Source organism: Nanorana parkeri, unplaced genomic scaffold (genome assembly GCF_000935625.1).
Source record: "Nanorana parkeri isolate BGI_ZX_2015 unplaced genomic scaffold, ASM93562v1 scaffold1346, whole genome shotgun sequence".
Lineage (NCBI taxonomy): Eukaryota > Metazoa > Chordata > Amphibia > Anura > Dicroglossidae > Nanorana > Nanorana parkeri.
Window position 1 is genome coordinate 238,419 of NW_017307614.1, and position 22,398 is coordinate 260,816.

Here is a 22,398-nt window from a genome sequence, read left to right on the forward strand (position 1 = left end):
CTACACTAGTGTAAGCTGAAGCTCTCATAGCAATAGCAGTACTGAATTGTGAGGGTTTTTTTTTTGTTTTGCTATTTTTTTACACAACCCAGGTCACAAAAACCTCTCTGCCTACAGCTCTGATTAAAAAAAATAAAGACCAAAAAAGCAACGTGAACGTTAAAATATGTACTGTTCTCTTACATTGATGGTCACTAAAGAGCTTCCTTACACTAGTGATCAGTAAACCCTTAACATTGGGGGTCAGTGGAAAAGGGACCACGCTGGCGGTCATTGGAGGGAGGGCCCCATTACACTTCTGGTCAACAGGTGAAGGGCCACATTACACTGATGGTCAACAGGTGAAGGGCCACATTACACTGATGGTCAGTGGGAAGAGTGCTCCTCATTTGTGGAACCCCGGTTGAGAAAGGCTGGTATTGCAGTTTTGGGTATACAGTAGAGTAGGTTGATGTAGAAGTTTTGGATATACAATAATTTGATAAACACCTTGCAGTGTATATATTTGTTCTAGATGGATTTTTTCCTATGAAAAATGACATTTCATATTAGACAATTTAAGACGGGTCTGCTGTGCACATGTGGCATTTGTCGAATTTGCTGCAGCCGGATCCTGAAATACCCAAAGCCATTGTTCTACATAATTTGCAGATGCTGAATTTTCCTCAAATTGAAGCTCAGCCTGCCCTTCCGTGTATGGCACAATGTAATCTGGGCTCCCTTGTGATCCACTGAATTTATAATCATGCACTCCTCAATTGTTAATGGTATAATTTGCCAAAACATTGTGTGTACCGTTACGATCATGTTTATGACGTTAAATCTAATGATAACCATGTACTGCGTTACTATATAAATTACTCAATTGACTTTAAATGTATGAGATTGTGCAGTCTGGTTTTCTTTACAACTTTGGAAATGTGTACAGTAATCAATTTTCATTTGGGGCATATAGTTCTCTCTGTGATCTCAGAAAATATTTATCTTTATTGGGGGCTATTGAAAACAGGCGGACACGATCAGATGCCCAATGCTTGTCTATGGGCAACATACATGGATCTCTCCTGATCAGCCCAGGGTTTATTCCTCCCTTATATTATTTAATGTCTATGTACTTCTGTACACTTGACTGATCTCTGTGGTTGGACACTGATATATTCTTTGGTGTGATTACATGTAATGTGGGTCTCTTTCAGTTTTTTTGCTTGTTTTGAAAAGACTGAAATAGATGTTCCAATAAAAAAATTATTTGATCTCCCTGTCATAGAAGAATTTTGTAGGCTTATGTGACATTGCTGCCTGTGAGATTGTTTCCTGGCTGTTAATGCTAATGGATGTTGTTCAAACCAAGGGGTTGTTCACATTTCTGTATATTTTCCAAAAAATCCACTGTGCTATCCATCATCCCCAGCGTATTTCAAAGCAGATGTTAAAAATGCTGCCCCTTTCCTAGTGTATACCTGTAGTTCCTGCATGGCTTCTAGGGGGTTAACAGGTTCTCTTACTCAAAGGTATTAAAACCAGAAGACATAACCAGGCAACCAGTGGCTTTCGGAGGGAGGCCACCAGTGGCAGGCAATGGCAGCTCCCATACTTCTCTCATGACCAGTGGCTTGCTGACACAAAATATGCACACTTTTTTTTTTTTTCTATTGAGTACTATACTCGTATGGTTTATAATTAAAGTGTCTCTATTAAGTCTGCTCCTACTTCAGTTTCCACAAAGTCTGGAAAATGATCATTTTTATTTGAGTTTTATACAGAGATTTTTCTGTGAGAGTTTTGCTGGCTATGCAAAGATTAAACATACCGGTAGTCAGTGCAGATCATTGCTGGAAGAAGCATAAGCTTGTACCTGTGGTTACTTCATCTCTGCTCACACCCAAGGTGTAGACACTGCGTAAGCGTCTTGTGAGGTGGCAACAGGGTGTGCATGGCGTTTAGATGGTAACAGCTCATGTTACCTGTCATGTAACTGATGGCTGGCGTGTTTATGCAGAGCTTTATGTAAACAAATATAATCGTATAGAGCGGAATTCCTTCATCATCTTCATCAGACGCCTTTACTTTATTACTCATTGTTTTCACAGATGGAATAAATGTTTTTTACTAGCTCTGTTTTATATATTTTTTAGATTGGCTGATTGTTCTGTAACTTTGGCATAGAGGTAAACATATTGCTCTTATATTTTTGTTTTGTTTTCCAGACTCTCACAATGACGGCCGAGGAAACTGTGAATGTCAAGGAGGTAGAGATTACCAAGCTGATTCTAGATTTTCTCCATGCCAAGAAACTGCACATCAGCATGCTGGCCCTGGAGAAGGAAAGTGGGGTGATAAATGGGCTCTATTCTGATGACATGCTTTTTCTCAGGTATGTTACCATATTCCAAGTTTAAATGATGACTGGCATTTTATGTAGGATGCCTATGAGCATACATTTTGTGCTGGTTTCCTTTTTAACCTTCTTCACTTTTCTTCATTGCTTTTATATTTATAGTCTACTTTGAACCACTATGTCATTTATAAAGTATTGTGTGTTCTGGGACTCAGAACATCATGCTGTTACTCACTATAAGCTTAAATATTCTACTTGCATGCTGTGGGCTCAGAACTCTGGCAGAATAGGGACTTTTATGTGTTAGGCAGCTGAAACAACACAATCATCATGTTAGCTTTCTCTTTACAAAGCTATACCGGTACACCAGTCTTGATTTGGCTTTTTTGTAGTTGTTCTACTTGCTGGCGTTATGAGGGCACCCTTAGGGCATTGTACCAAATGTTCCCCAAGCAGTGGACCTAAGATTAAGTCAAATGGCTCAATACACACTAGTGCTTAATGAAGCATTATCTTTGCAGCAGACCACACAATGTTTGCCATGTCTGCAGCATCTAGACAATCCCATATCCTTCAGGTGTATTCACATTCATTGAACTCCCTGATGGGCCACCCTGCAAAGAGAGTTTGAAGGCTGGGAAAACTGTGCTTTTGCATTCAACACCCATGTCTTCTTAAGCTGGCCATATACTATGTGAATTTCAGCTGGTTCTAGGCCCAAATTTGCACAGTGTCTGCACCCTTTCAACCAATGTCCCTTGATCAGCTGCGTGAAGGACCTGGTCAGAAAATCTTCAAACGAACACAGCCGGCAGTCATTCCCTATTGGAGTGGTAGAATGCCATACGACGCACAATGTTCCTGTAGTCAATTTACCACCATGCCCCATTGAGCTGCCAGCTTTGTATGGGTAGTGGCGGCCACTGTTGGAATACAATGAAGACAGTGGGAGATTCCTCGATCAGTGCTCGTTAACATTGCTAGAGGAATCTGTTATATTTTCTTAGTTCAGACCGCCAGTTGAACACAAAAATTTTGCAGTGTACGGCCAGCTTTAAACTCGCACATCTCGTGCTGAAAAGATGGAGAAATGCGTCCATGGTGTAAATCATCTTTCCTTGCATAATAATTTAGTTAATTGCAAAATGTGTTTTTTCTTTTTATTATATAAGCATTACTCTAAAACCTTGGTTTTCAACTAGTGAGTTGTGACCCTAAAGTGGGTCATGTTCAGTGGGTCGCCACATGGTTTCCACTTTTATAGGTGAGAGGTACAAAATATGTGGCCCAGCACGAGTGTCAGATTGAGGTGTGGAGGGCTGGGGGTATGGCCACGAGGGAGCTCCATCCATATGTGCATTGCTTACAGCTCGCATGCCCTGTAGAGGTGCCTGGAGTGGAGTGACATCACGTTCTAGCTCCTGACACTTCTACAGGCGCATGCAAGGGAGTTGTACAAGCAATGCACATATGGATGCAGCTCCGTCACACAGCCCACACTGGACCCCAGGCCGAGGATCCACTCCAGTTCTTGTGAAGGGAGGGCGACTGGGTGGATCTTAATAAAAGGGAAAACAAAATGTTTTTGGAGTGTTTGTGTGAGAATGTGTCTGTGGTTGTGTATGTATGTCAGTGTTTTTGAGGGCCCAGACACACTGGTACAGTTAACGTTAACACACTGCACCCCGCAATCGCACCTACCATGCATTCTGCCGTGGGAGGTGTGTTACGTTGCCATTCATTCCCAAACACACCTCCCACCCACAGTTCGTACATTCCCACCGGAACATGCGGTACCCTAAAGCCGTGCGTTCCATTGCAGTGCAACTTGGATCGCGACTTAATGACCAAGGACAAATGTAGGTCCTGAGGTTACACATAATGCTTGAGTCTGGATTTCCATATTTGACTTGCTTTACAAAAGGTTGCAGAAGATTATGATGCTCAGTTTTATTCCTTTAGGTCCTATAATTCCTATAAAGATAAACACTTTTTTGTAAAGTGCTATGTAGGCTTCCTGTACACTAATCCTGCACTCCGCAGGACTGAGCGAGGGGCATGGTGGTAAATTGACTACAGGAACATTGTGCGTCGTATGGCATCCTACCACTCCAATAGGGAATGACAGATACTGACCATGCAAACAAGGATCTGTTTCTGTGCTTGGTGTGGTCAGGTTGTAACAGCGAACAGGGGGACTGGCATGATCACCAGGTATTTTTGAGAAAATGAAAAACTTAAATGTGAACAACCTACTATTACACATTTACATAGATGCATGGATATCTATATGAATAATAAATTGAGAGGTAACATACACTTTCCCTTGTGCATGATTTAATATTCAAAGTGAACCCTGGTTGACCTTGTTTACTGTCATTCACTTTGCAAGGTGATGATACACTTTTTTTTTTTTAAAGCTAACTGAACAGCCTCTACTCTACTACTAATAAATGGACCCGTTGTCTGAGGGTGCCTACATTGCATACAGATGACACTTTACAAGCTATAGTATAAAGATCAAATTGTACTTGTCTAGCATGTGTTCTGCAGGTGTATGTATGCGGGCTGCTTTTGAATTGTGAGGAACCAATAAGGCGTATCAAACCTGGACAGGCTAGCCCTCAACATTCTCAGAGATGTTACTTTAAGGCAGGAGTAGGTGTTTTTAAAGAAAACCTTTCCTGAAGATGTATGGAAGCCATCAGTGCAGCCTCTCCACCCCCGATTGTCATGTTAGTCCAGTGAATTCAGTACTTTCTAAGTTACTGACTCGGAAAAAGTACAAAGATTAGGAGCTCTAGCTCTTGATGTGTATGCTTGTTAAGGTCATTAATTAAGGCCTGGTTCACACCTGGGCGTTTTACAGCGCGTTCCTATGCGCTGTAAAACGCTCAACATGTGAAAGCCAATGATTGCCTATGGGCATGGTTCCCACCTGGGCGTTTTACAGCGCGTGGGATCCAGACAGTATTGCCGGGATCCGATCCGGCTGCTGCGTCTCAGTATACCGCAAACTGTAGCTCGCGGTATACTGCGCTTTGGGTGACGGGAGAACACTAGTTTGTCTTCTCCCCTGACCATTAGGAGAACTATGGGGAAAAGCCCTGACCCCATAGTTCTCCTTTAACACCTCCTAGCTCCAATTATGCAAATGCAATTAACACAACACCTGAGTGCGACTAACAGATTATGTGGATTGGAGCGACATTCACCATATTTATTCCCAGATCATTTTTGTACAAGTCATTCTGAATTGAGAAAGCTGGTTGGATGACCAGTGAAACGTTTTCAAGAAAAATACAGCAAGTCCAGTTGCCTTGACCAATTTTTTTTTACAGAGAAGCCATTAAGTCTCTAAAGGGTTTCACACACAAGCACTTAGTCACAGTCCACTGTACCTACACCCCTTTAGAATGTTAGCAGGGAATACAAAGAAACTTTCTGATGACTAATTTCCTAATGTGTCACTGTCCTCTAATTTCTATAGCTGATTTTTATAGGTGTTATAGGTACTTCTGCTATAATGTTGTATGAATGAGGATTGCTACCACAAGCTTCTAAGGATGTTTTTAAATCTCTGATGCAGGCCTGCTCAGAATGAAATTTTAGCCTGTAATCTCATGTGTATAGTTTTTCTTTTTCTTTTATAAAAGGATTTATTTGTATATTTCATGTTCATTTCTAGGCAGTTGATACTTGATGGACAATGGGATGAAGTCCTTCAGTTTATCCAGCCTCTGGAGTGCATGGAAAAGTTTGACAAGAAAAGGTGAATATTGTCATTGTAACTGTAATTATTTATAAAATAGTGTAGCTATAACATGTATTTAGAATGTTATTACATGACTGTGTACCTCTGTATGGAAATACACATTAATACCCAATAATGAAAACGTAATGCTCCTCTCTATGTCCTGTACAGGTTTCGATATATAATCTTGAAGCAGAAGTTTTTGGAAGCACTTTGTGTGAACAATGCAATGTCAGCAGAAGAAGAACCACAGCATGTAAGATATATATTTGTTGTGTTTGTGTGGCCTACATCCTTTTGTAAGTTTTTTCCCTTCTGGAAGTGAGGATTGTACAATGCTCTGTCAGAGAGAGAAGTGCAATAACGCTTACATATTTTCAGCAGTGATCCAGATTGTAGGGTTGCACCTTTCAATTATAGTTTGTAGCTTGCAATCTAAATAATATTCTATACTAAGCTGTGTTGCATGCCTAGCTAAGCAGTCCATATCGCTACTGAATATGCAAAATGGACCGATCGAGCACACGGTGCTTTTATGAATGTATACTGTGTGAAAGTTGACACAATCCTATTGAAATTTCTTCCAGGGTTTGCTATAGCAAGAAAGATTGAGGAATCGCAGTTGCAAGGGAACCTGGCTTAAAATGAGAATGTTCAAACTAGTGGCGGATAAAGTGGAGGACACTGGCCTGTCTTCTATTACTCTATAGAAAAAATATTGCTGACACTGTTGCTGCTGGAGATTTCGACTCCATAATGTTTTAATAGAAGCTTATCATGATAGAAATAGTGATGTAGTCATTGTTGTGTCATCTCCTTTTGAAAATGCCTCTGTTTCTAACCCTTGTGAATGCTTGTATCTTAGATGTTTGGGTACCGGAGGTGGTATCCCAGGACTTGAAATTCATATTTCCCTCCTTGCCCCCCCTCTCAGTTTTTCACCTTTCTATCTTCCTTTGCCACTGCACAGCTAAACACATTTCCTTTATGCCCTCTCCGTTCCTTTTGATCAAGGTGTCATTGTCCCAGTCCCTGTGGCAAAATAGCTCCAGGGGTATTACTTCAACCTGGTCATTGTGTCAAAGCACAAATGGGACATTCATCGAAGCAGGATTGAGATGGAGGGCATGGGTTATCCTGATTGCTCTTGACTGGCTCAGGCAGATGTGGTACTCCGACCTGGTAAGACTCCTGGCAGACACTCCAAGGGCTCCTACATATCGTTCAGATCTTGATTACTCAGCCCTCAGTAAATAGAGCCAGGTTGTGACTCCTGCAGTGTCCCACACAAGCTCTCAGTACTGGGAAGAGTATATTTTACTCTTCCAATAATTCTCCTTTAAAGAAAACTGATTTCCTTTTTGTAATTCTGGGAGGACCTTGTAAGGGTTAAACGACTTCCTGTTCCACATCTCTAGAAGGCTTAGGCAGATCATCCAAGCTTATGTTATGATAGAGCGGGTTCTACCCTTTCCCATCAGGGTGCATCCTAGATCTGTAAGTGCTTCTGGGGCTTTTTGGCATCAAACAACTGAATCCCAAATTTGCAAGGTTGCAGCCTGGTCTTCTGTTCACAACTTTTCTTCTAGGTTGACATTGCAGCCTCATCTGATGCCAGCTCCAGGTGTAAGGTCCTTCAGGTGGTTCTTTGAGCTGTTCTCCAGTTCTGTCTTTTTTTTCGACCCTTTTAGCATTTGTTTGCTGTTGCACTTAGTTGGACTGCTTTTGGATGTCCCAAAGGTGAAAGACTTCCTGTGTTCCTTGCTGCCAATTCCTTTTCTTTAAGCCAATTGAGGGAGGCAGGTCACACTCCTTCGTGTTTATGATAATGCTCTCAGTACTGGAGTAAGGAATGCTGATAGTAGGAGGGGTTATTATGGGCTGGCCTACTGTTTTTTGATTGCCAGTGTCCAATCTTACTGTAAGTGGCAGTATTGATTCTGGCGAGGTCAGTATGGAAGCTAATATATAAGTATAAAACAGGACTAGCTTCATAAAAGTGGCAGTATTACCTGGAGGCTTTTTGTGTCCCTCAATGGAATCCAAGAAAAGGCTTTTATGGGGAACACAAAAATCCTATTCTCAGCATCAAGTAAAGGGAGAGCTTTTTGAGTATTTTTGGGGTTGTTGCTTTTTTTAAAAAGCAGAACCAAATTCTTTCTGTAAAAAAAACTACAGGGAGCTACACTTTTTGGGGTTTTATTTTTTTTGCGAAAGGGACATGCAAAATCTGTTTTGCCACAAACCTCTATCCCCATGCTTCTAGCAGGGAGCTCACCCCCACCAAGTTAATTCTGAACGCTGTGCTGCATTTAATTGTACCATTGCAATGCCTCCCTCCCTGCACTGCATAGGGTAAATGTTTGTTTGTCAAGGGGAAAAGGAGTAAGTACTAATTGTTGCCCTTGGTTCTCTCCTCCTTCGTGTAGTCCCCAAAGGCATTTGACTTTGCCGCTTGGCTGGTCTCAGCTCTTTGACATTATTAAATAACATGCAGGACCAGCAGTCCTGCATTTTACAGGTCAGTGAGGGCCTGTTCAATTCTGGAGCTGCTGCTGACAGGGAAAAAGGACTACGGTAAGTATTTGTACTTTGCAGTCAATGAAAATGCCAGTTAAAGCTCAATTCTGAGCGCCATGCTTTCATAGTTTTAGAGGTATTGTTGTTTATCTTTGTCATGTAATAAATTCATGTCTAATTTCTTAGAAAGCTTAAAAAGGTTTTAATTTATTTCCTCAGGTAACATAGCTCCCAGTGTACTTGTGGACCCTGCACTGCATGTATGATTGGTTCCAGTATTGGTGATGTGTCTTCACCCTGTCTGTGCTTGGCCATTCACAAAATGCACAGCTGCATTCTCTCTACAGGCTGTGTTTTGTGAATTGCCAACTGTCTATGGGGACAGAAACATGAGATCTATTTGAGCTTTTTTCACACTGAATGTGATTTAATGCGCTTTCTTGTGTGTTTTGAATACCTTAAAAAGTTAAGCACAGAACACAGACAATTGTGCTGTTTGCACCATTATATGTGATCTTTGATGCACTGAGACAAACGTGCTTTATTTGTAGTTGTCTGAAGAAAGCTCTGCTCTTTGATGTCTAATTTGGCTTCTTTTTTATTTTGCATCTCTATATCCTATACCTATAATGAATCCAGAAAATAAGGCCCACAAGTGAAGCATCAGCAGTAATTTTTCTGGCACAGCTATTGCACTCTTGTGATTTCTTTGTCATTAGGAAACCAGCAAAAAATATGATCAGTACCAGAAAGGAAAAGCAGATTAATGAAATGGTCAGTTGATGAGTTTTGCAGAAAAGTTTCCAGTTTTAGCTGAGAGGTGGTACTATGGAGAATTGGTTTTCTGCTTTAAGTAACATAGCAGGAGGGCAATGTTTCCATTCTTTACGGGTACTTAATACCACATTTGTGGCTTTTTATTTTTTGTGAGTCTCATCTTCATCTCAGAGTTGTTTTGAATTTGTAAGGGCCTATCCAGCATACGGAAATAACAAAAGAGAGCAACAGGAATAGTAGCGTGTTGTACAATGCAATGGAATACTAGTATTTTTATTTTTTTCATATGGTCAAAATTAAAACCAAATGCATTTTGCTTATATGGTTTACTGTTAGCTTTACAGAAATATTTTTTTTGTATATATTTCACTCACCTTTTATTTATATTTGTTTCAGCTTTACTTGTGGGCAGAGCTTCCCAGGAAACGTGGCGAGTTGTGACAAAGTCTAAAGCTCACCAGACCACTAGATTTACCAAAACAATGTAATGTAAGGACCTAACTAAACTATCCAATCAGGCGGGCACTTGCACTACATTGTTGTTAATAGATCTAAAGGAGATTGTACATCAGATTGTAACATGTGGTGGGCTTAGGACTTCCAGTGGTGATTATAACAGTCACCTTTTGTTTGCATGGTGGAGCAAAGTAAAACATGCAGCCTGTCACTAGCATAAACACAACAGGTTGTGTTTCTCACCCCCCATAATATAGTTTTATTTCTGGTTGATCCTGCCCTTAGATCTATAATTTTTCTAGTCCCTTTAACAGGGACAGCGCTGTTCATTTTGCCGTAAAATTGCATGGCAGCATTGTCACCCTGTCTACAGATTATTCTTAGATGGGCATGTGGTTTTTATATGGACAAACACATTTTAGTGTTGAATCAGTTTTTATTAGCATTTTATAAACCGGTTTCATAACATTCAGCATTGAAACTCAAGAAGGATATAAAAAGTAAAAACACGACATCAAGAGACATGAGTATGTGAATTGAACATTGGTGGTCTGGCGGACAAACACATTTTAAACTGCATTTTGCCCTTGAAGCGCAAAGTGACCGTATCTGTGCAAAGTGACAGTGTCTGTGCAAAGGGGCCCCCATATATTCACCTTGCCTGTACTCTGTTGCTGCCCTTACCTCTGCAGCTAGTGCTCCGGTCCAAACATTGTCACAGGGGAGTCAGTCAAGTGCCAGGTAGTGTCGTGGGCTGCAAACATCATGCATTATGAGATCACTGAGAGCAAAAAGCACAGTGACGACTTTCTAAAAGAAATACTAACTGCTTAAAGGAGAACTATGGGGTTAAGGCTTTTCCCCATAATTCTCCTTGGGGTAACGGGAGGACACAAACTAGCGTCCTCCCGTCACCCAAAGCTCAGTATACCGCTACAGCTTGCGGTATACTGAGACGCCGCAGCCGAGACGTATCCCCACAATTATGTCTGGATCCACCCAGTTGCGTGAGTGACAGCTGGCTCTGCCTATCTAGAGGCAGAGCCAGCTGTACCTGCACCCTCCCCCGTCCGTTCCGCCAATCAGCGCTGGAGGATCAGGCAGGGGAGGGGGAATCCAGTCCCTCCCCTGTCACGGCTCTCTGCTGGCACAGGATCGAGAAGTGAGCGAGCGCCGGTATGTGTTAGCTCATTTCCCGATCTACTGAGCCGACCTGTTAGTTTCATTGCCACAGGTTGGCTACATATGTTCAAAAAGGTTATTTTATTTACAAACTGGTACAGTACTGATGGCACCACCAACATCTTGGTCAGGGTTAGTTGTCAGATAGCTGCCTGTTTCTTTCTTCTCCCCAGAGATTCCAAGATGGATGGCTGCCAGTTGGAGTAGAAGGATACCCTTGCTAGTGTAGCAGATGATCCTCTGGGTTTTGGCTTCTTTGCTGCTTTTTCATACCTCCTGCCTCTCCCTCTTTATCAAGACTGTAGCAGACAGCAGGAAATTCTTGGCCAGAAAAATAGAGTGCAGCAATAGCAGAGGATCTGCTTTGGGATTTTTTTTGATCAGTGATTGGACTGATAACAAAGAAAGCGGCTTGTTTGAGGTTCCTAAATGTGTGTATGGACATCCACAACTTAGCTTTTGCTTAAATACTTTGCATATATTAATCAGTAGGTTGTCCTGCAATGGAGAACAATTTGAGAAATGCGAAATCTCGTGCAGCTCCCCAAATTCCCTAGTCTGACATCCAGAGAGCAAGAAATAGGAGCAGCATCTCTATTCCTCAAAGTGCTCAGTTAAGAGACAGTCTTACTGCCAAATTAATGATTATGTTTATATGTTTTAAAGTACACGTATCATGAGAGAATTAGGTAGGCTGCTCCATTTTAAAGTCGACTGCAATATTAGAAGGGAACTGCAGGATAGTGATATTTTAGAGAGAAACAGATATTATTATTATTATACAGGATTTATATAGCGCCAATGGTTTGCACAGCGCTTTACAATATAAGGAAGACATTACAATCACAATACAATTCAAGACAAGATGGTAAGGAGGCCTTGCTTGTGAGGGCTTACAATCTAAAGGCTGGGGGAAGTGATACATTAAGGAGGTAGCCGTGTGGGGATAAATTGTTTGAGAATGTGATAGTTCAGTGGTCAGGTTGAGGTGGGATAGGCTTCCTTGAAGAGATAAGTCTTAAGGGATCGCCTAAAGGCAGTCAGAGTGGGAGATAGATGGACAGGTTGGGGTAGAGAGTTCCATAGGATGGGAGAGGCTCTTGTGAAGTCCTGGAGGCGAGCATAGGAGGAGTTGATAAGGGAGCTGGAAAGCAGAAGGTCTTTTGAAGAGCGGAGGGGGCGGTTAGGGTGATAGTTTGATACAAGATCTGAGATATATCCGAGGGCAGAGTTGTGGATGGCTTTGTAAGTGATTGTTAATATTTTGAATTTTATCCTTTGGGCTATTGGAAACCAGTGCAGGGATTGGCAGAGGGGGGTTGCAGACACTGAGCATTTGGTTAGGTGGATGAGTCTAGCACAGGGATGTCCAAACTCCGGCCCTCCAGCTGTGGTGAAACTACAAATCCCATGATGCATCTCTCTCCGGGAGTCATGTCTGTGGCTGTGAGAATCTTGCAATGCCTCATGGGATTTGTAGTTCCACCACAGCTGGAGGGCCGGAGTTTGGACATCCCTGGTCTAGCAGCTGCATTCATGATAGACTGAAGGGGGGATAGCCTGTGTAGAGGTAAGCCAATGAGGAGGGAGTTGCAATAGTCAAGACGAGATATAACAAGTGATATGGCAGGAAACTCCTAGTAAAGGCTGCCATGTCAGGGAGAGCTGCTTTTATAGCATGCTCATGTCTAAAGTTGGGTATACGCGGTTAGAATTTTGAATGAACAGAATCGATTTCGGAACATTTGTTCGACTTTGTTATCATTGATGGGGTCAAAACAATGATCGGTTTCGATTGCAGTGCCGAAGGTGCATGTTGAAAATTTTTTCTCAAACAAATGAAATTCTAATAGTGAATGTGGTTTTTGTTAAGAAAAACTTAATTCATTCCAAAACCAAATGTTAAATAAAAATGAAAAGCAAACAAAATTACAAATGACAAATCAGCAATCCTCTGATGGTATCGATCGTTCCCGACAAGATTTTTCATATGAACGTTCATGTGAAAATCTACCCATTGTGGGGGTTCGCTCCAAATGGTAACACAAGGACGCATCCACTCGCTTAAATGTTCATTTAAGGGCTTCCTTGCCCACTTTTATTAAACGAAAGTTCACAAAACAAAGCAATCACCCTCGCAGGGGTTCTTTAGGCCTTGTTCACACCAAATGCAGAGCAGATCTGCATGAGTTTCTGCACACGCAGTGCAGTGGGTTGTGCCGCGTTTTTGATGCGTTCCGGGCCGTTTTTGGTTAAAAAAATAAAATATATATTTTTTTTTAGTTTAAAATGGGCTTTCAGTGCGTTTGCATGCGTTTTTGATGCATTTGCATGCGTTCCAGAGCAGGTAAAATAGGGCCTGCTGCAGTTTTTTTTACCTGCTCTGGAACGGAACGCTGCGATGTGAACTGGAGCTAAAAATACAATTGGAATACATTGGACGCAGTTTTGCTCCAGTCTGTAACTGCTCTGCTCCTGGTGTGAACAAGGCCTTAGCGTTTCTTGGCAGCACATGTAAAGCCAGGAGGCTGGATGGGCATGTGCAGCACCGCTGCTCTGGCCTCAGACCTCAGGCCACTGTCTGTTCCTCCAGACAGCCTCAGTTGTGTTCTCACCTGCACACTGGGCAGTCCAGTCTGACTCCTGGGTGGAGCTTTCCTGTCTCCCAGGTGGAGCCCTAAACATCAGCCAGCACCCTTTCTGTGCACAGGTGTGCAATCATTAGGTGCTGCCCCCTACTAAACCACGGACCCGGGACTGGAGATCTCATCCCTCCCAATTCTCTTTGAAATCTCCCAGTTCCAGGATCCCATGCCAAATCCACAAAACCTGGGAAGAACTGCAAAGTCAGCTCTTTCCCAGTACAAGTACTTGCTTCCTGGAACCGCTCAGCACCTCTGGCTGAGAGTCCTGGGTGACTACAACCCCCAGTTCTACTGTGGGATTGCCACAAAATACCACACTGTGACGGACCTCGGTACTCAGGATGAGTATGTTCACCGCTGTCATCTTCCTTGCTCAGGAGATATTAGAACCCGCTGATCTTTAGCTCCCAGTTTCCCCAGTCACTAGTCAGAACCGAGTGTAGGGTGAAACAAACTCTGATTTATTGAGCAACTGCACAAACTTTTATACAGCAAGTGATGAGATCAGATTATAATCCCATCACATCCACCCTGCCTTCCCCAGACAATCGGTCTGCTCAACACCACAGGGTTTGCCCTGCTAACGAGCTCCAGACAGCCATAGCAGGAGCCTGGCCGCCAGAATGTCATTGTTCTGAGCTCCTTCAGAGTACAAAGGGAGATAACGAGGGATGGTGCTGATAGTCTTTTCATAACCAGGTCACACAGCATAACGTACTTAAACATAACCCAACACCAATACACATTTAACTTATAAATTCATCACCATGTCGTCAGATAGCTCCCCCAAGTTAAAAGATGGCAGACCCGGTGAGACCCTCTACGGGTCCACTTGGGAATGTCCATGCTATTAGTCACCCTGCCAGTTCTGTTTGGCGGGATAGTCCATCAGCATTACCATTGGGTTTCCAGAGCCGGTATTGAATTGGCAAATTGTACGGGATAACGAGGGATGGTGCTGATAGTCTTTTCATAACCAGGTCACACAGCATAACATACTTAAACATAACCCAACACCAATACACATTTAACTTATAAACTCATCACCATGTTGTCACACACACCATGTATACCCTACTTAAGAAAGCTGCACTGTAGCCAAGGAAGACTGCAGTGCAAGAGCTTGATTTATGCGGTATTATGCATGTTTACATTATTATGTTTACAATCTTCATTGTGGCCAATTGCTCCCAGTTGCAGTTGCAATTAATTTCACTGTGATCTGTCTGAAAAAAGACTCTGGAAAAGAATAAATGCTGAACTATGGGGGTCAGAGATCAGTATGGAAAGGAAAGGATGCCCCTTGCTTAAACTTGTAACATTCCTGTAATGTCTATTTCCTGCTTTGAGCAATGAGCATCTTCACAAAGTGTAACCGCTCCATGTTTGCAATTTTGTATAGTTAGTGTAAATATTATAACGCATTCAATTAAATATAAAATATTACATGTAAAATATTAACCCATTGACAGGAAAATTAACAAAAACATTTAACAAAAAGTTTTATGACTGTTTTTAAGTATTAACCACTTGAAGACCGGGGTGTTTCACCCCCTTCCTGGCCAGGCCATTTTTCAGTATTCAGCGCTGCGGTACTTTGACTGACGTTCATTCCGTCATGCAACGCTGTACTGATACGAAAATGGACGGAAGGTGGTTAAGGTGGGATTACCCCTGATTTTATCACCTCATTTTGCCTTTGCCTGTAGTTTAGCTGTAGATCCTCAAATCATCTGTGAATTGGTTCTGACACTGTCCTTCCTTCTGAAGTGTTGGCTACTTTTGTCCCCCATCGTCCTTGTGTGTTGTAAAGTAGCCACTGCTCCACTCTCGCTCCTGGGATGGACTATAAGCTCACATTTAATTTTCTCATTTGTATTGACATTGTAGTCCATTATGGGAGTGAGTTCCAAACTCACAGCATACACTATACTATATCTTGTTTTATCATCAGCATTGTAGTAGGACTACATACTAAGGTTGTAATTAGGGATGCTCCGATACCACTTTTTTAAGACCGAGTACCGATACTTTTTTCAAGTACTCACCGATACCAATTACCGATACTTTTTCTTAAAGGGACAAGAAAAAGACATTGAACAATGAAATGAATATGGAATGGTGAGGTAGCCTGTCAATCATCCAATCGGCCAATCAGCGGGAGAAGAGGTCAGAATGGAGCAGATGACTGAGGACTTGGAGGAGGAGTTCGCGACCATCTTGCTTCATTGAAGACGCGATGGAGATCCTGTGTGCGGTGGTTTCGGGTTCCTGAAGATGGCGGACGCGGCACAGGTACTCGTTTTATGTATCGGAGTATTTGCACGAGTACGAGTATGCTTGTATCGGTATCAGTGCATCCCTAGTTGTAATAAAATCTTACCTGAAAAAATCCCTTTTATGTAGCGAGTGCTGCCTTCCGTCTGCTCATCGCTTTCCAACTGCCAACATCTTCCAGGATTCCCGGTGCGCTTTGCGTCTCTTTTCCCTGTTGCTTGATGTGAAGCAATCTTGATTTCCCAAAACTATTGTGTCAGTGCATTGAAGAAGTACATTCTTTGGACATCTTCAATACGTAAGTTTAGAAACTTCTACATGGATATGGTTCTTAGGAGTGCAATAGAACTTATGGAATAGAACTTATGGAAATTCAGTATAGAAATACATATTATTTTTTAGTTTTTGACCATAAATACCCTGCAATGTTTACCGTAATTGCCCCTGTATATAGTGTGCTGGCAGATCTCATTATCAGTTGTGAAATGGATTTGAACGCTGTCTGTCTTAAAAAAGGATTAAAGATCTTAAAGTGGACCTTTCACCTCCTTTCACTGAAAAGAGCATCAGCCTGCAGCTCGGCATGCTGATATGAAATCATCTTACATCCATTAGTTAAATAATCATATTTTTATTTAAGATTGCTGTTTTTCCACTTCCTGGTCCTCTTAGGCATTAGTGATGTAGAATGTGCTTAAGGGCCAGTTCACACCAATTGCAGTGTGTTCCAGAGTGGTAGCTGCTGGAACACATCGCAATCACACACTAAAATCCCCTCAGTGCTCTGGGGCAGGAGGGGCTGCAGCGTGCATTGAAGTCAACGCTTCGGTTACCGCTCTGGAACGCACCGCAATTGGTGTGAACTGGCCTGTCTTGTCTACCCTTTTGTGAGATTTCAAATATATGTGTAAATTAAGAAAACGTCAAAACTGGTGTTTGTTCTTGTTACAGCTTGAATATACAATGCAAGAAGCGGTGAAATGCCTTCATGCCCTTGAAGAATACTGCACTTTCAAAGACGATTACAGTAAATTGTGTCTCCTGCTAACTCTCCCACGACTCACAAACCACGCAGAGTTTAAGGACTGGAATCCAAGCACAGCACGGGTGCACTGTTTTGAGGAGGCTTGTGTTATGGTAGCAGAGTTTATCCCAGCTGATCGAAAACTAAGCGAGGCAGGATTCAAAGCCAGTAATAATCGCTTGTTTCAGCTCATCATGAAGGGCTTGCTCTATGAGTGTTGTGTGGAGTTCTGCCAGAGCAAGGCCACAGGCGAAGAGATTACAGAGAGCGAGGTTCTACTTGGAATAGACCTTCTCTGTGGTAATGGATGTGATGATCTGGATTTGAGTCTATTATCTTGGCTTCAGAACTTGCCCCCTAGTGTGTTTTCTTGTGCCTTTGAACAGAAGACCCTGAATATCCATGTTGACAAGCTTATGAAGCCCAGCAAAGCTGGGTATGCTGACCTTCTAACCCCACTCATCAGCAAGCTTTCCCCTTACCCTTCTTCACCAATGAGACGCCCACAATCTGCTGATGCCTATATGTCTCGCTCTCTGAACCCAGCCTTAGATGGACTGACATGTGGACTGAGCGGTCATGATAAGAGACCAGGCGACCCTACAAGCAAAACATCTCCTATGTCCCACTCATTTGCTAACTTCCATTATCCTGGAGTACAAAACCTCAATCGCAGCTTGATGTTGGAGAGCTCAGATTGCCACAGCATCTACGAAGAGTCTTCTGAAAGGTATGCTACACCTTTTGGGTGTGTTATAGAATATATGTTAAAGTTAAATTAGTTTTTTATAGTAGAACTAAAGCCAAAACTTGTGAATGATATTAATGCAGGCTCATGCAGCCAATTTAAGTGAGCAGCTGTAAGGATTAACGCCCAGATTAATCAAGCGTAGAAGCCACTGTAGATAAAGCCAAAACTTGTTTCTTTTTGTTTTCTTTTCCAGTTTTGGACAGTGTGGAGAATGCTTAGAACACCTGTCATGTCTGTGTGTGTCTTTGTTAGAGAGATTTACTTGCTCTATTTGTCCTGTTCAGTTATCACTGAAAGTAAATGAATACCTCAAATTTTGCGTTGACTTCCTGTCTGATAGCTACAACTTGCAGTGAGAGTAATCCTTCCAAAGCGAGGGAAATCCCTGGTTGTCACCAGAAATAGTGTCCCCAATGGAAGGTCTGTTTCTGTTCTGCTGACAACTAGGGATTTCCCTCACTTTGATAGGATTCCTCTCACTGCTAGTTGTGGCTATCGAACAGGAAGTAAAGAGAAATCTCACCAATTGGACACAGGTTGCAAGAAAAAAACCTGAACACAGAGCAGCGCCCAGCGGGGAGGAGAGAAAGAAAGGATGCACCGCTGTATCGGCCAGAAAATGGCACTTTCGGCATTGCGCCAAAAATGCCATTTCCGGCCGATATGTTTCGGCGGCCGATATTTATCGGTGCATCCCTAAAAAAAAAAAAAGTTTTGACTTCAGTTACACTTTAATATTCAACTTGAAAGCTACTAGAGAACCACAGTTATGTTCTGTTCATCATTAACGTTTTGCCATGGCAGTTCCCATGTTCACTGCATCTTATAGAAAGTGATCTTTATGTGCAAGAAACACTGATGTCTATATAGTTGGTTTAACGTATTTATTTTGAACCCTAACCTGTTAACCGTTTGATAAACAATGCTTTGGATTACTGAGCGTACCATTTTTCTTTACCCTGAGTTCTAGAGTTGGAACCTCAATGAGGTTTTATTGCTATCTGTGTCCTCGTTGAGAAGAGTTTCCCTTGACTCCAGATTTGGTGACCGCATAGGGGATCACCCTACGTGTGAAACAGCAGTATTCATTGACAGAAGCTCTAAGTCCCAACTGTAGTAAAAAGCTGAAGAGGTGTATGTGATTATAAACAAGCATAGAAGCACGTGAAACCTAAGTATGTATTCCTTTTAGTCTGCTGTCAAGCAAACCTGTCCTTGTGCCAAGTCTGGGCAAAGCACAGGCTTACTATAAGGCCTCATTCACACAGGGCTCACAGGGGGCGTTCACGCCTGTACACGGCTGATCCCGGAAGGGACAGGTGCATCCTGTCTGTGGCCAAGTGCGGGCACATTGATCTGCACACATGAGCAGTTCGGGTGTGCGTGTGACAGCGTAGGGAAGAACAGGCTGTTGCGCGCAATCACACACAGCACCTGTCCCTCCAACGTGCTTGCATGCCGCACGAACGTGTACCCCCCCCCTGTGAGCCCCGTGTGAATGAGGCCTAAACCACCATTGGCCACATTAACTAGACTTTTTTACTTGAATGACTAATATTGTTAATGTAATTGCACACAAAAAATGAATACTTAAACCACAAATAAAATTGTTTTCTATAGCCATATTTGTGCAAACATTCCATAAGGCCTGCAATTAAACCCAGATAACTCCCTCCTAACCTGTGAGTAGTTTACCCTGGAAAACCCCCAGTTTTTAGTTTCTTCTCATTCTCAGGCATGATTCTTGGTTGGGGAGTCCATTCAGATATAAATGCCTGGCGAGAGGTGCGGGAATGCAATCCTACACCTCTCACATCGCTCATTGTGGAGGAGACAACATTTGTACAAAGTTTCCAAATCTTTCTTTCTGATCTTTATTTTCCTCTGGTATTGTCAGCTTGTGTTTTCTGCGAGAATCCACCGACATGAGATCAGTAGGAGATATTGCCATATTGGAAACATCACCTCATGTAACACCATGGAACACAGACCAAGGCTCACCCTGCATCAAAAACCCGGGCATATGGCCTCATGTTATATCATGTCCTAGTGATAACTATAATTATATATGTGTACATAGATTTCATATTACTGCTTCTCTTATCTCAGTGCAAATATGTATATTAGCTGAGATGGATTGAACGCTGTGTAGTCTTGGAAGAAGACATTACAATCACAATACAATTCAAGACATGATGGTAAGGAGGGCCCTGCCCGTGAGGGCTTACAATCTAAAAGGGAGGGGCAAGTGATACATGAGGAGGTAGCTGTGCGGGGATGATTGTTTGAGAAAGTGATGGTTCAGTGGTTAGGTTGAGGTGGGATAGGCTTCCCTGAAGAGATGAGTCCTAAGGGATCGCCTAAAGACAGTCAGTGTGGGAGATAGACGGACAGGTTGGGGTAGAGAGTTCCATAGGATGGGAAAGACTCTAGTGAAGTCCTGGAGGCGAGCATGGGAGGAGTTGATGAGGGAGCTGGAAAGCAGAAGGTCTTTTTTGAAGAGCGTAGGGGACGGTTAGGGTGATACTTTGAGACCAGGTTGGAGATACAGCCGGGGCAGAGTTGTGCATGGCTCTGTAAGCGGTTGTTTAATATTTTGAATTTTATCCTTTGGGCGAGTGGAAGCCAGTGCAGGGATTGGCAGAGGGGGGTTTGCAGACACTGAGCGGTTGGTTAGGTGAATGAGTCTAGCAGCTGCATTCATGATAGACTGAAGGGGGGATATCCTGTGTAGAGGTAGGTCAATGAGGAGGGAGTTACAATAGTCAAGACGAGAGATAACAAGCGAGTGGATGAGTAATTTTGCGGTTTCCTTGGTGAGGAAGGGGCGTATTTTGGAGATGTTACGAAGGTGAAGGCGGCAGGATTTGGATAGTGATTGGATGTGAGGAAGAAAGGTGAGGTCCGAGTCAAGGATGACACCTAGGACCTTGGCATTGGAGGAGGAAGGTTGGATAGTTGTGTTAACAATCTCAAGGGAAAAGTTGGGGGAAGGTGACTTGTTTTTTGATCCGTTTCTCAGTGAACTCCCTATTACAGAAGCAGTCACTAGAGGGAGGATCTGCAGATTTGTATGTAAAATACAGCTATGAAATAATAGAACATTTGGAAGTTACATCAGATATTTACTGTTGGGCCCCATTCACACTGAGCGTTTTATCGCGCATATTTGCCGAGCGATATCGCTCTACAATGCATGTCAATGGAGCCTGGCTGTAGCTCGTCGCTTATGCAGGACCCTTTTTTGGCGCGGATGTCGCACCATTGTACTCATCCTAATGAAAAAATGTGTGCGATGTCTCGCGGAACAACACGCAATATCGCACAAATGACAAATGCGCGACAAACGCACGATTTGGAATATCGCTTGATATGAATGGAGCCTAAAGTAGATTTTGCCATACTAACCCAAAGTGTATTCTAACTCAAACTGCCGTATAGTTTCCCCTTAATGTTTGCGTACTATGCTTGAACGAGCAGCAAAATCTGCGGCAACGTCCAAAACTCGATCTGTGGGTGGCCCTTCTAGCACCACCCAGATTGATAAATCATCTTTTGCCAATCAACTTTTGTCAAAGGAACCGAGTCATAAATTATCATCTGAACAATGACTGCAGGCACTGTTCGGGTATTTGGGCCGCCGGCACCGGCTGTCAGAATGCAATATCTGGTAGGGAGATTTCTCTATCCACGCTCTTTAGCATGGATGGGGGAATCGAGCGATTATTCTCTTTTAGCTTGCAGAACTGAACATTTTATTTATTTATTACTGTTATTTATATAGCGCAGACAATTAACGCAGCGCCTTTACATAGTTGCACATTCACATCAGTCCCTACCATCAAGGAGCTTACAATCTAAGGTCCCCATCTCACGTAGATACACGGCCAATTTAAAACGGGAGCCAATTAACCTACCAGCATGTCTTTGGAGTGTGGGAGGAAACCGGAGTACCCAGAGGAAACCCACGCAAGCACAGGGAGAACATGCAAACTCCTTGCAGATAGTAATCTGGCCAGGATTCGAACCAGGAACCCCCAGTGCTGCAAGGTAGAAGCGCTAACCACTACGCCACTGTGCTGCCCCAACATTAAACATTTTAGTGTATGGTCAGATTTAGGAATATCTCTGTAAACTAGGGATGATACCGATGCTTGTATCGGTATCGGCCGCGATACCGAGTATTTGCATGGGTACTCGTACTCGTGCAAATGCTCGGATGTCTAAAACGAGTACCTGTGTCTGCCATCTTCCACCGCCGCACACAGCACACAGGACCACGTCTGCATTCATTCAAGATGGCCGCGATCTCCTTCTCCACGGGCGAACGGCCGAAAGCAGACTCCGCCTTCAATTCCTCTGTCCTCCCTCGTGATTGGTGGGGAAGCCTGTCAATCATCCAATCGGCCAATCAGCGTGAGGAGAGCCAATTCCTCTGTCCTCACTCGTGATTGGTGGGGAAGCCTGTCAATCATCCAATCGGCCAATCAGCATGAGAAGAGGCCGGCATTGACAGATGACTAGGCTGTGACACGAGGGGATGAAGCAGACGGAGACGACGGAGAAGAAGGTTAGCAGCACTGCTGGGGCTGGGCACAGGATGGGGGGTGGGCACAGGATGGCCTCAAAAGTTATATTTGCCTTGCTATTCTATTTGGATGAGGCAAATCATGG

At 43.0% G+C, this 22,398-nt stretch overlaps 1 protein-coding gene across 1 annotated transcript in view; it reads left to right on the forward strand.

The window, feature by feature from the left end:
• The window catches only part of WDR47 (WD repeat domain 47), a 49,126-nt gene that overhangs the window by 7,067 nt on the left and 19,661 nt on the right, over window positions 1-22,398 (forward strand). Inside the window, exons 2-5 of the mRNA XM_018569513.1 lie at window positions 2,208-2,374; window positions 6,027-6,110; window positions 6,264-6,348; window positions 16,901-17,703. Coding sequence (XP_018425015.1) covers window positions 2,217-2,374; window positions 6,027-6,110; window positions 6,264-6,348; window positions 16,901-17,703 — 1,130 coding nt within the window. The 5' untranslated portion in view covers window positions 2,208-2,216. The remainder of the gene's footprint in view (window positions 1-2,207; window positions 2,375-6,026; window positions 6,111-6,263; window positions 6,349-16,900; window positions 17,704-22,398) is intronic.